General features: G+C 43.5%; 1 protein-coding gene across 1 annotated transcript in view; it reads left to right on the top strand.

The window, feature by feature from the left end:
• dscaml1 (Down syndrome cell adhesion molecule like 1) overlaps positions 1-14,545 on the top strand; it is a 584,291-nt gene that overhangs the window by 555,262 nt on the left and 14,484 nt on the right. The window contains exons 27-28 of the mRNA XM_072593321.1: positions 4,762-4,917; positions 8,261-8,291. Coding sequence (XP_072449422.1) covers positions 4,762-4,917; positions 8,261-8,291 — 187 coding nt within the window. The remainder of the gene's footprint in view (positions 1-4,761; positions 4,918-8,260; positions 8,292-14,545) is intronic.

The raw sequence follows: 14,545 nt of genomic DNA, 5'->3' as shown, positions 1-14,545 counted from the left end.
TGATGAGGCAAGAGGTTTGTTCAGAGTTGAAACTCTGGCCTGGACTGAACACAACAAAGAACGGCAATGCTGGGGATCTGAAACAAAAGCAGAAAGTGCTGGAGAAACCCAGCAGTTCTGGAATGTTTCAAGTCCATTGACTCTTGGTCAGAACTGAAAGCAGCTGGGAAATGGTAGTATTCATACTGCTGACCGAGCGGGAGGGCTGAATGCGTTTTGCTGATGTACATTCCAAAGGAAGAAGGTAAAGGATTAATGACCAGACAGTTACTTGTCACACAGAGAAAATGCACAGCCAACCTTAACATTCAACAGTTTGCAAGGACTGCAATGAAACTGAGCTGTCATCATCCAAAGGATGTACCTAGCATGGCCTCTTAGTTCTTCCTCTCCGTACTGTCACTGTGAAATGCAACATTGATATGAAACATTAGCCAAACAAAGAGTGTGAATTGTATGTACTATTCTGTGTGAAAAATAACAAGAATTCTCTTCGCTCCTTTATAGTTTGTGTGATGGCTTCACTTTGGAATTGCTGACAACTTTTTTGATTGTCAGACTGCAGTTTGTGTCATAAAGCAGTAAATGTTACAGGAACATGGGCTTGTAGCAAATTGCCAACCTGTTTCCTTTTCACTTTAATGGGTGAGAAATGGGTGTGGTTTAAACTGGGCCTTCTTCTGCCTTCTTCAGGGCTTGTACTCTCTGGCATTTAGAAGAATGAGAAACATTAAAACATATAAAATCCTGATGGGACTACACATAAGAAGAATGTTCCTTATTTTGGGGAAGTGCAGAACTAGGGGTCACAGTCTAAGGGGTAAGCCATTCGGGACTGAGATGAGGAAGAATTTCTTCACTCGGTGAGTTGTGAACCTGTGGAATTCCCTCCCACAGGAAGCTGTTGGGGCCAGTTCATTAGATAGATTCAAGAGGGAGCTGGATGTGGCCCTTGTGTCTAAAGGGATCAAGGGGTATCGAGAGAGAGTGGAAGTGGAATACTGAAATTGCATGATCAACCGTGATCATATTGAATGGTAGAACAGGCTCGAAGGGCCGAATGGCCTATTCTTGTTCCTATTTTCTATGTCTCATGCTATTGGAAAACACCATTCTTAACCCCAAAGGGATTTTTATGCAGATAGTGCACTTCCCTGTGCAGTTTCCTCTCTGTGAGCAGACATTGCTCCTATTCCAGGTCCAGTGGCCCTGTGTACACTGCTTTGTTGTGGACCATGACCTTCAGGCTTGGCCTAAGCTACAATCGACGCTTCAAGATTCATCCTGGCAACTGAAAGCAACAACCTCCCTCTCTTTGTTTTATTTTATATCCAGAAGTGCTCTCACACACAACTGAACATATCTTTTTTCTATCACCAAATCATCCTTTATTCACCACCTCAAAATCACCCGTGTTTCCAAATAGTGAAGTGCCAGGCGAGGGAACTACAGACCAACAAAGTGAGGGAGAGGAGTTGGAGAGGGAAAGGGGTTACATCAAAATGGAGTTGGGAGCACTCCACCCCCTACAGTGCCCTAAATGACGAACATATTGATGGACACTGTGTGATCACTCTCCAAGGACACCCAGGTGTGAACATAGCCATGGAAACAAGGATGGCATTCAGAAACCATGCCCCCCCCCCCACACCACTCCAATGCCTGTTGCCTGGACCCTGGCTCCTCCTCATTGTATGACAGTTATTTACCAAGGAGACCTGCTGACTTTGACGAGTTTATGAGCTTCAAGTCGCAAAGTGTTGCCTAGCAGCTTCCTCTGAAACATTAGAAGTCCCTGTTTATAGCAGCGTCAAAGCAAGCATAAGAAAGTGAAAAAGAAGCAAGTCTGTGTCTTCCAGCTGTAAATTGTTGACAAAAATGTAAAATCCAATAAAATGAATGAGTATTTTGCCAAATATAATGTAGTGGGTTAAAGGAGCACAGATGTACTGTCTGGAATATGTCTTTATAAGGTGCAATAAAATAAAGGAGGGGACCTCATGCTGAGAATTGTGGTGTGGCCAATGCACCCATACACTAGCATGCCAGCTATTCCAAACAATAGTTATATCTCAATAAGCCTGCCATTTCAGAACTAATGTAGGAAATAAACAACAGAACTATCAGCATTTGTGCAAAGGGAAAGACAGGTGAACGTTTGATAGGTATTTCCTGTATGTTGCTGGTTTGGTTCCAGATTTCCCAGATTTCTTTATCCTTCCTCTCTTTCTACTCTCACAATTAACCTCGGAATCCCACTCTTAGACCACACCAGCATTGTTATGAACCAGGACAGACCTCCTCAAAACATTATAAGAAGATAGCCCAGGCCCTAACTTTTCTGACTGCTTTAAGCAGGTATATAGTGGATTTTCCAGGAGCGATGCAGTTGGCCCAGCAACTCAGTTTTAAACAAAACAGAATTTATTTCCATATGAGCAAATCGAAAACCAAATTTAGAATAATATCCTATTTCTAAACCCAATCAACATGAAAACGTAACTTAATTATGCTGTTCCAAAAACTGGCTACATCCCCATAAACACCCTCTCAGCAAAAACAGGTAAAATCAAACACAAGTTCTTATAGGAGAGATATCAGAGAGAGACACGTTTCTTTGGGTCCAGCAGCTTTTCTGGGTTCCCAGCTAAAACTTTACCAGTAGCTACAAACAAAACAGCTTGCTAAAACCAAACCAAACCAAAACCTGAACTGGGAGAAATGGCAACTCCCCTTTCATTGTATAAATATTTTTAAAAGCTTCCTCTAGTAGTTAAACTAGATATATTGGAACCTCTGCCTTTATGACCCCTTGAAAAAAAACCATAACCTTGTTAAAGGAGCAGCATTGTCACAACATCCGATTTTGCAAATATCATGAGTATCACAGAATTGTCGAAGTACAGAATAAGGCCATTCAGCCTGTCATGCTGGGGCTTAGTCTCTGAAGATGTAGTTCACCCAGTGCCACTCTCCTGATTTCTACCCCATAATCCTACACATCCTTCCCTCTCCGATAACAATGTAGTTCCCCCTTTGAAAGGCTCAGTTGAACTGTCACTTGAACCATACATTCCAGCTCCCAACCAATGTCTACGTAAAGAGAAGCTTTTCTGAACACTGTCTTTGCTTCTTTTGCTCCAATATACTCTCCTTTCGAATTCTGTCCAAAACAAAGCTGTCACTTGCAGGGTTCAGGCAGTTCCCCCAGTGCCCCTTTTATGATATTTTCTAATCAACCAATTCAGAGATACACACCTCTAGAGCAAGTGGAATTTGAACCCAAGCCTCCTGGTCTAGAGATTTGTATCGTGCCACTGCTACCCAAGAGCCTGCGCTTTGTATTTTAATTCCACATTGACTGATTAATCCATTCATAGGAACATTACAAGGAAGAGGAGACCATTCAGCCCCTTGGGCATCTAGCCTACAGCTCAATTGGTTCAAAGTTTTAGATTAGATCAGATTCCCTACAGTATGGAAACAGGCCCTTCGGCCCAACAAGTCCACACCAACCCTCTGAAGAGTAACCCACCCAGACCGATTCCTCTACCCTCTATTTACCTCCCAACTAATGCACCTCACACTATAGGCAATACACCTGACCTGCAAATCTTTGGATTGTGGGAGGAAACCAGAGCATCCGGAGAGAACCCATGCAGACATGGGGAGAATGGGCAAACTCTACACAGACAGTCCCCGAGGCAGGGATTGAACCTGGGTCCCTGGTGCTGTGAGGCAACAATGCTAATCACTGAGGCAAAGTTGATCTGCATCCAAACACCATTTCCAGATTTTACTCCACTCCCACAGATCACTAATAATCTGAATTTTAAAAGCACCAACTGGTCAATAACACAACCTCATCTGTAAAGGTTGGTCTCATTTACTTCAACCTTCCAATGAGACATTGTTCAGAGCTAATGGCATTATATAAATGGAGCTTGCTCCTTTTAAAACTGTAATGATTGCATTTCTCCAGTCAAAGAAACTCGGAGCAAGAGTAGGCCTGTCCTTCCAAACCCATCAATGCTTTTAATATCTAAATACTTATCCATCTCTTTCTTCGATATTGTCAGTGACCCAGTATCCACAACCTTCTGCTGGAGTGAGTTCCACAGTTTAAACACCCTCTGAATGAAGAAATGTTTCCTAATCTCAGTTCTAAATGGCCCGTTGGCACAGTGTCCCTATGTCTGCCATCAGGACACCTGTACTCAAGTCCCACCTATTCCAGAAGTGTAACATAACATCTCTGAATGGGTTGATGAAAATTATCCAGCCAATGTCTTGACACTGTGATCCATGGTTCTGGACTCTCCAAAATAGGGTGCACCCTCCTGCATCCAACCTCACTCTCCCTGTTACAATCTGACACATTTCAATCTCCTCGATACTTCTAAACTCTAGTGAATACAGTAACAGCAACAATAATTTGAATTTATAATCAATCTTAATGTCATAAAATATCCAAAAATGCTTAACAGGAGAATAACATGAATGAACGTTTCACTGGTATTGACTTGGGATGGTACTTTAAGAGCGACCAAGTGAGCTCTAAGTCATTTATGAATAAAAAATGTATATGTTATAAATAATTTCAAAGTCACTGAAATCTAATTTCAGGCCTAAGGCACTTGTGAACTATTTCAGGATCCTCATTACGGTTCATGACCTGTTTCTAACCCCCTCGGAATTTGTTTCCAGGTATCTCTCATCATTTAGATGTTGATTTTTTTTTAACATGTTCTGATATGTTAGGCACTATCCCACCAATCAAATCGATCCAAGGAGAGGGAGATGACGTGAAGAAATTGTTCACCATAGCTTGTCCTGTGATCCTGGCAACAGTTGCCGTGGCACTCCTGTTCGTCATCAGGAAGAAACGGAAGGAGAAACGCCTGAAGAGACTGCGCGGTAAGTGGGAGGGGTCAGAGAACATGGGGGAGTACCCTCAGGTCAAACTAATTATTCCTGAGGTGATTGCAAAGCTCTCTCTTGGTGGCTCAACTGATTAAAACACAGTGTGCGTTTGAGGGCCAGGGTCCTGGAGTCATTGGGTCAAAATCCACTCCCAGATCGAATTGTAGGTCTATTTACCCAACCATGGGGACTACAACAGTTCAAGGAGGCAGCTCACCACCACCTTCTCAGCTTAACCCAGCCACCGACACCCCCATTCCCTTGAATGAATGAAATGAAGACCCCCACAGCCAAAGACTTTGACCTGAGTAACAGTGGGGATTCTGGGATTGACCTTTTGTGCTGGAGTTGGGTGCTTCTCACCCCCACCCCCAAACCAATCTATCCAGAGATTCCCCCACCTGGTGGAATCAGCATGTCAGTGAGCACAAGATTGTGATTCCATCAGCTACTGACTCTCAGTGACATCGAGTGGCTACCTAGGAGAGATATGAAAGGGCTACTTGTTACATATGAATGAGTTACATTCTGGGTAAGGAAGATTAATAAAAGTTGAATATATCAGTTAGCTGAGTCAGAAAGTAAAGTCTGTTCTTAGTGAGAATTTGCTAGTTTTGATTTAGAACTTTGAATTTCATCAAATCTATAATATAAGAATGCTGAGTTACCATCTGTTTAAAGATGAGGTCTCTGTGATTTCTTGTCTTGTTTTTGTCTCCCCCACGAGGTTGAAGCATTCCTGCTGTGAATTGTGTGCAGTCCATTTAATACAATGGAACTTGAGTGGACCTTTCTAGGTTCTGTGATTTTAATTTTTATACCACAACACCTTGGATGCCTAATTATTTCCCAACTGTTAGCAAGCCAGCAGGAGCTTTGTGATGCTGATAGGATGTGTCCTTACGTTCTGTTCACGTTCCCTGGCTGTGCCAATTACAAAGAGAAGAAATCTGGCTGAGATTGCACTGGAGTCTTCTCCTTTGAAGTGTGCCATGATAGCACAGGTGGTTAAAGGAGGGCAGTGCTGACCAGATGGTCACCGATTTGAGTTGGACGACCGGCTTGGACAGTGCCGACAAAATCCTTGGATCCATTTAAGGGACATTTGGGAGAGATGATGGGAGGAGGGTGGGTTTCTACAGATGGATGAACTAAGATAGAAGCTGACTGATTTTCTTCATCAGTGAAGCTTTGCTGGAGTTTAGGTTCTGACTGAACGCTCCATAACTGGCCAAGTCTTGAGTCTGCCTCAAAGCTCAATTGCAATCAATCTCAAAACTCCCTGAGATTTACCAGCTGTACACTTCAACTCTTCTCACTCACGGCATCTTCATGATTATCTATGCCCCATGGCACATACACTCTCTCTCTCACTCTCTCTCTCTCTCTCACACACACACACACAAACACATGCACACACACACAGACATGCACTCTCTCTCATACACACACAAACACACACACACTCTCACACACACAAATAAACACACAGACACTCTCACACACATACAGGCACACACTCACACACACAAATACTCACACACTCTCTGTCTCTCACACATAGAAACAAATACTCACAAACACAGACATTTACACACTTGCACACACAAACACAGACATACATATACACATGCCCACATAGACACGCAGAGATATACAGATGCGCGTGCACACACACATAAACATACACACATACTCACACACGCACATATACAGATGGCCATGCATACATGCACAGACAAATAAATACACCCACACACATATACATGCAGAGAAATACACACAACACATACCCACATACACAGGCATGCATAAACATATACACACACCCACACACATGCACTCAGACTTATACATACACACACACATACACATGCCCACCCACACACATACGTACAGACTTACACACACACACACACACACACACACACACACACCAATAGTCCAGCAATAATACCACTGGACTATTAATCTAAGTAATATTCCAGGAACCTGGGTTCGAATCCAGCCACGGCAGTGATGGAATTTGAATTCAGTAAACATCTGGAATTAAAAATCTAATAGTCACCATCAATCCTTCACCAATTGTTGAAAAGCCCATCTGCCCTTTAAGGAAGGAAACTGCCATTCCCACATGATCTGGTCTCCTGTGACTCCAGACGCACATCAATGTGGTTGACTCTTAACTGCCCGCTGGGCCATCAGGGATGGGCAATAAATGCTGGCCTAGCCAGTGATGCCCTCACCCTGTGAATGAATAACAAAAAACACACCCACACACACGAACCTCTTACCCCAACCCGAGGAATAGTTGATCTTGTGGGTAGCTTGGAAGGGAACTTGCACACAGTGATGTTCCCAAGCACCTGCTGTCTTTATTATTATCGGCCACATATTGGGAGGTACTGCGATAGAAGGAGCCTTGGTGGGTTTTTGCAGCCACTGTGCATGAATCGTGAAGGGAACAAATGTTTAAAATGGTGGCAGTGTGTCAATCAAGTCGCTGCCTTGTCCTAGACGCAGCTTAGCTCCTCATGTACCAACCAAACCAGGGTGAGAGGCCTCCTTGTTAGCACACATTTCTAGTTTTCCCCAAGGTAAATTCTTAGAGCACCGAGCTAATGCCAGGTTTAACATCCATCTCTTTTCACTGGCCTTCTCTCCACTGTTATACCACCCATTACTGTACAGAACAGAATTACATGACCTCATAATATTCTGCACAGGGATAAATCATGACCCTTTCATAAGAATATAGTTAGTTTTGCAAAGTTTATATCCATTTAAATTCATACTTTCCTGATGACTGATGTCAGTAAATACGGCTTTTATCTATTTTTTCTCATTTCAACCAGACATCTCTTGTCATTGTCATTGAGCTCATTTATTGAAGATATTCAAATGGGATCTCTCCCATCTGACAGGAGTTTTGAGTGACATGGCTGATTTCAAATCTGCCTTTGCCTGCCTGTGTCCCCTGGGTTTGGACTGAAATTGGGACACTCATTTATTAAGTGTGGCTAGCTGAAAGAGATATTAAAAAGACCGCTGATGCCTGTGGAGTTATAACCCATTTAAATGTCACAGTGTTGGGTGAGAGCGGAACAGCTGGTAGCGGTTCTGCTCTCTTACAGTACATTCTTTTTTTAAAACCAGTCACTCATGCTTGCCAATCATAATGGATGATAAATTTCATCAGTGCTCTTTCTGGCTATCTTTCAAATTCCATAAAAATCAAAGACAGTTCTGTCAAAATTCTTCTCATATGGAGCTTTAACAGTTAAGCAATTTTTCCTTTTCTTGGAAACTAATCATTGCATTTTTTCATATTTTTCAGATGCAAAGAGCCTGGCGGAAATGCTAATAAGGTAAGGCATGCTTAGAAACCTGCAGCAAGAATCACTGCATCTATATGTTTCTACATAGTGAATAATAGCACATAAAGTATCTACCAAGAGTATCTGCAGTCTGCATCTGGAGTATCCGCACCTAGAATATCTACACCTTCAATATCTGCACCTGGAATATATGCATTCACAGTATCTACATCTAGAATATCTCCATCTACAGTATCTGCACCCAAAATATGTGGATTTACAGTATCTACATCTAGAATACCTTCACCTACAGTATCTACACCCAGAATATGTACATTTACAGTATCTACATCTAGAATATCTCCACCTACAGTATCTGCACCTAGAATCTATGCATTTACAGTATCTACATCTAGAATATCTCCATCTACAGTATCTGCGTCTAGAATATATGCATTTGAGGTATCTGCATCTAGAATAGCGACACCTGGAATATCTGCACCAGAGCAGCAACACCTTTAACATTTTCATAAGAATCTCTGTATCTAGAGTGTCTGCATTTTGAATTGTTGCCAGTCACAAAAAGTCAGTTTCCTTATAGTTAAATTATATTATTTATATTGTTGTTTCCTGACTGAGGATGTCCCAAACATACTTTAAAGCCAGTAAAGTCAATTTAAGGTGCAATCACTGCTGTATTGTAGAAATCATAGCCACAAATGTGTACGCAGCAAGATCCCACAAGTAAGACAAGAAGATAATGAGCAGGTAATCAATTCTCAGTGTTATTTGATGAGGGATAAATATTGATCAAGGCACCATGAATTCCCATGCTGTTCTTCAGAATAATGACACACAATCATTTACATCCAGCTGAGACGGAAGGTGAAGCCTCAGTTTAACATCAGATCAGAAAAACAGAACCTCCAACAGTGGAGCACTCCCTCAGCACAGCATTTGAGTGTCTGCCTAGTTTTTGTGCCCTGGACTGGCTCTTGGACTTACAGTGAGCTTGTGAGGTGGGAGTGTTGACGCTGAGCCACAGCTTGTTCAGAATAGAAGCAGTTTCCCCTTTGTATCTCTGTAATGGTACAGAGTCAATCAGTGGTAAGGTTCTTTGATTTTCACTTGATTTTTCATCTGCAACTTCAAAGCAAGCATCAGAAGAGAACTGGAAGTTCCTCCCCAACCCCCCTCCCAACCCCCCCCCCCCCCACCCCACTACCATTTTACCTTTTTGGTTTTCAGTGACATGCTTCCTGCTGCAAAAAAAATAATTTAAATTCTTGTGTTCAAAGAACAAAAAGAAAAGAAACACAAATTGAGGAGATGTCTCTCATTAGATGTGACACTGATATATTGTTGCATGGCTCAAAGTGGAAATCACACTCAGAGTGAAGCAGAGTGCTTTGAAAGGAACAAGACCTCAAAGTAGTTTTTGAAAATGAAATTGGAAACGGTGGTAAAAGAGTCTGGAGGTTCCGAGATTTTCAAACCAACGCTGTTGCAGGAAACAAGGAAAATAGAAGCTGTAATTATTTTGACTGAATGGAAATTGTTTATCACCTGGTCAGTACCAATAAGATTGAGAAACAAATACCCTGAAAGGATACAGTCAGCACCACAGGTACACAGAGAGAGTGAGAGTCTCTTGTGGAATATTAGCTCAGATTTTATTTTCAAATGTCAACCTGCCTTTCCCATTTTAATTCACCGACCTGCCAAACCATGCATGAACACTGGTTATTGGCCAGGAATTCTTTGTTTTTTTTGTAAAACACCCAGCCCAACCCCCAAAATATTCAATATTTGAAGTGGGGTGGTTTGGTGAGAGAGCAAGGGGCTAGGTGTGCTGTGGCTTGTGTCCTTTTAGGAAACAAAAATGAATTCTTCCTGATGTAGACATTGCTAGCAAGTTCATTTCATTGCCGGTCTTGTGGAGTCACTGAGTGGCCTGCAAGGCTACTTCAGACGTCAGTTAGAGTCGGACAGGAGTCACATACAGGCCAGATTGAGTAAAGCTGGTTTCTTTATCTGAAGGAGATCAGAGAATCAGTTGGGCTTTTCTGTCGATAACTTACTGGTTCCTGCTTCTTATTAAAAACCAAAACTGGTTTGGGATTCTCAAACTGATTTGAACTGGTGCTCCCTGACTCCAGTTGTCCAGACCAATACCATGATGACTGACCTCAGCACATAGTCATAGTCATAGAGTCAGAGAGATGTACAGAATGGAAACAGACCCTTCAGTCTAAACTGGCAATGCCGACCCGATATGGTGTAGGTTAGTTCCAGTAGAGACACTGACTGGAAAATCAGGCAGACTTCTGAATGATACCTGATCAGATGTTGCCCATTCTGCAATGTCCTGCCACAGTTTGTCACACACCAGTCCCCACGAAGCTGTCCAGCTGTGCATGTATACAGGGGAACGTGAGGACTGCAGTTGCTGGAGGTCAGAGCTGAAAAATGTATTGCTGGAAAAGCGCAGCAGGTCAGGCAGCATCCAAGGAGCAGGAGAATCGATGTTTCGGGCATAAGCCCTTCTTCAGGAATGAGGAGGGTGTGTCAACCAGGCTAAGATAAAAAGTAGGGAGGAGGGACTTGGGGGAGGGGCGTTGGGAATGCAATAGGTAGAAGGAGGTTAAGGTGAGGGTGATAGGCTGGAGGGGGGTTGGGGGCGGAGAGGTCAGGAAGAAGATTGCAGGTCAAGAAGGCGGTGCTGAGTCCGAGGGTTGGGACTGAGATAAGGTGGGGGGAGGCGAAATGATGAAGCTGGAGAAATCTGCATTCATCCCTTGTGGCTGGAGGGTGGTGGGAACAACCCAGATGGCCTCCTTCTTCAAAGACCACAAATTCCCCTCAGTCGTGGTTGACGATGCTCTCCAACGCATCTCCTCCACTTCCCACTCCTCCGTCCTTGAACCCCGCCCCTCCAATCGCCACCAGGACAGAACCCCACTGGTCCTCACCTACCATCCCACCATCCTTCGTCATTTCCGCCACCTCCAAACAGACCCCACCACTAAGGATATATTTCCCTCCCCTCCCCTATCAGCGTTCCGGAAAGACCACTCCCTCTGCGACTCCCTCGTCAGGTCCACACCCCCCACCAACCCAACCTCCACTCCCGGCACCTTCCCCTGCAACCGCAAGAAATGCAAAACTTGCACCCAGACCTCCCCCCTCACTTCCCTCCAAGGCCCCAAGGGATCCTTCCATATCCGTCACAAATTCACCTGCACCTCCACACACATCACTTACTGCATCCGCTGCACCCGATGTGGCCTCCTCTACATTGGGGAGACAGGCCAGCTACTTGCAGACCGTTTCAGAGAACACATCTGGGACACCTGCACCAACCAACCCAACCACCCTGTGGCTGAACACTTTAACTCCCCCTCCCACTCTGCCAAGGACATGCAGGTCCTTGGCCTCCTCCATCGCCAGACCATAGCAACATGACGCCTGGAGGAAGAGTGCATCATCTTCTGCCTAGGAACCCTCCAACCACAAGGGATGAATGCAGATTTCTCCAGCTTCCTCATTTCCCCTACCCCCACCTTGTCTCAGTCCCAACCCTCGGACTCAGCACTGCCTTCTTGACTTGCAATCTTCTTCCCGACCTCTCCACCCCACCCCCTCTCCAGCCTATCACCCTCACCTTAATCTCCTTCCACCTATCGCATTTCCAACATCCCTCCCCCAAGTCTCTCCTCCCTGCCTTTTATCTTAGCCTGCTTGGCACACCTTCCTCATTCCTGAAGAAGGGCTTATGCCCGAAACGTCGATTCTCCTGCTGCTTGGATGCTGCCTGACCTGCTGCGCTTTTCCAGCAACACATTTCTCAGCATGTATACAGGGGCTCCATTGTCCTACACATGGTGATTATTTTCAGTGCACCAATCACAGCATTCGCTTCTGGCACCAGGAGTAAGTGCCAGGCATGGACCTCAGAGGCTTGCACAGCCAATAAGAAAACTAAAGGGAATGCCGAGTATCAGCTCTCTCTGCAAGGTACTCCTGCCCTGTTTTGTGCCTTGCTTTCATGCCCATTTATATTGGAAATTGATGCAATGCTGTGGTATTTCTCTGTAGGAGGATACACCCACCAATCCTCTTTGACTTAGTCTGAGGATCTATTTGGTTTATATTGGTGGAGGGTCAACCATTAGTGATTCTTAACAAGAAAAGGCTCTTGTCTTAATTAAATACAATTTATCATACAACAGTAATTAGGTACAATTCACACAAATTAGTTAGACACTGTTACTTAGACTATTAGGCGAAAGAGAGGGCACATCTGGCCCCTTTGAGATCCCGAGCTATTCTCATGATTTCCCCACCCTAGTCTGTACGACATTGTCAGATCGAGTGGAGCTTAGTGCAGTCTCCAACATTAACCCTTTCAGAACCATTACCTTGTGCAAACTTTAGTCTAACAGCCTGAGTTGAACTTGAACTGAGGGGGAATATATTTGTTCCTTGAAGCATTTGAAGAACATATGAGGTCAGAAAATACTTCTTTCACATGGGAACAAACCAATCAGATTCCAGTTCCTGTACATTCATCGTGTCTTTGAGGTAAATAGTGAAGTATGACAAAGTGAGTCAAAAATGAGTTAAAATCATTGGCAAAACAGCTGGACATGAGACCAGGAGAATTTTTCTCAACAAGAGTTGTTAAGATTTGCAACCTTCTCTGTGGAGAATTACTTATTCATTACTTATTACTTAATTAATGATTCTATAAGTAAATGTAAAATCAAGTTAGACAGGTACTTGAGCATGAGAAATATGCAGATTATAGACAAAAGGCAAAGGGACTATTCCTTTTCTTATTGTTCACAGGACATGGGCATCATTAGCTCTGTCAGCATTTACTTTCTGCCCATAATTGCCCTTGAGAAGGTGGTGGTGAACTCTCGTCTTGACCCACTGAAGTACCTCAGGGACACTCACGGTGATGCTAGGGAAGAAGTTTCCGGATTTTGACCCAATGACATTGAGGGAACTGAGATATATTTCCAAGTCAGGGTGGTGTGTGCTTTGGCAAGCGGCTGATGGTTGGTGGTGACCCCATGTATCTGCTATCCTTGTTCTTCCAGGTGGTAAACTTCATGGGTTAGGAAGATGCTGTCAAAGGATGTTTTGTGAGTCATTGCATTTTGTTAGTAATGGGAATCAGTGGTGAAGGCTGAGAATGTGAAAGGTGATGGATGAGGTGTCAGTTAAGCAGGTAGCTTTGTTCAGAATAGTGTTGAGTTTCTTGGATTTTATCGAAGTAACACTGTGGATATGGATTTTTTTAAAAAAGTATTTAAATGGTGCCACACTTTGGATTCAAGCAAAAAGTTAGTTTAGATTAGATTAAATTCCCTACAGTATGGAAACAGGCACTTCAATCCAACAAGTCCACACTGACCCTCCGAAAAGTAACCCACCCATACCCATTTCCCTCTGACTAATGCACCTAATAGTATGGGCAATTTAGCATGCCAACTCCAAGTGAGTGGAGAGGAATTCCATTCTCACTCACACTCCTGACTTCTGCCTTTGTTTATGGTGGAGAGGCTTTGAGGAGTCAGGAGGTGTGTTACACACTGCAGAATTTCAATCCTCTGACTAGGCACAAAGTACAACTGTTATTTCAGAGAGTGAAAAGAGGCAGAATGGGCCAAATGGCCGACCGTGCCAGATATATCAACATTTCTTTGATTCTAGGTTGCACTTATATTAAAGACATTAAACTGAAAACTCATTCTAGCCACCAGTTCATTGAAGAGAGATTGCTTGCTCAGAAATGTCACTATGGTTTTTCAGTAGTAACCTTTGCTCAGATTCTTCACTACATTTCATAAGGGATACCTAATGCATTGCTGTGCACCCTGGCATGGACGTTCCCCAAAAGGATCATCCGCAGATTATCTCTTGATGTGTTCCCTAATCACCTTCTGTAAATATCATCACTGACTTAGACTGCACAGATGGTTGGCATCAGTGCAAGCACTTGCTGTGGGGACTGTAGTAAACCCCAAAACTAAATAAATCCCTCCATGAAGTTAAAGCAAAAGTAATTACCAGAAGCAATGTGTGGTAGTTTGGCTGCAGTGAGGGAATAGGAGTTTAGCATGCCAATGTAACGGGGGAAGGAAAACTCAAGGATAAGTCTTTGTTGAGAACTCGTAATCATAATCAGCATAGCACCCTGTTACTCCATCAGAAAGTTATTGGTTCAAGATCTGTGGTTTAAATTCTAAATCTAGGCTGAGGTTTCAGTGTATTACTGAGAGATTGCAGCATTG

This window comes from Chiloscyllium punctatum, chromosome 23 (genome assembly GCF_047496795.1).
Source record: "Chiloscyllium punctatum isolate Juve2018m chromosome 23, sChiPun1.3, whole genome shotgun sequence".
NCBI classification, from domain to species: domain Eukaryota; kingdom Metazoa; phylum Chordata; class Chondrichthyes; order Orectolobiformes; family Hemiscylliidae; genus Chiloscyllium; species Chiloscyllium punctatum.
This window is presented reverse-complemented; position numbering and strand designations above follow the sequence as displayed.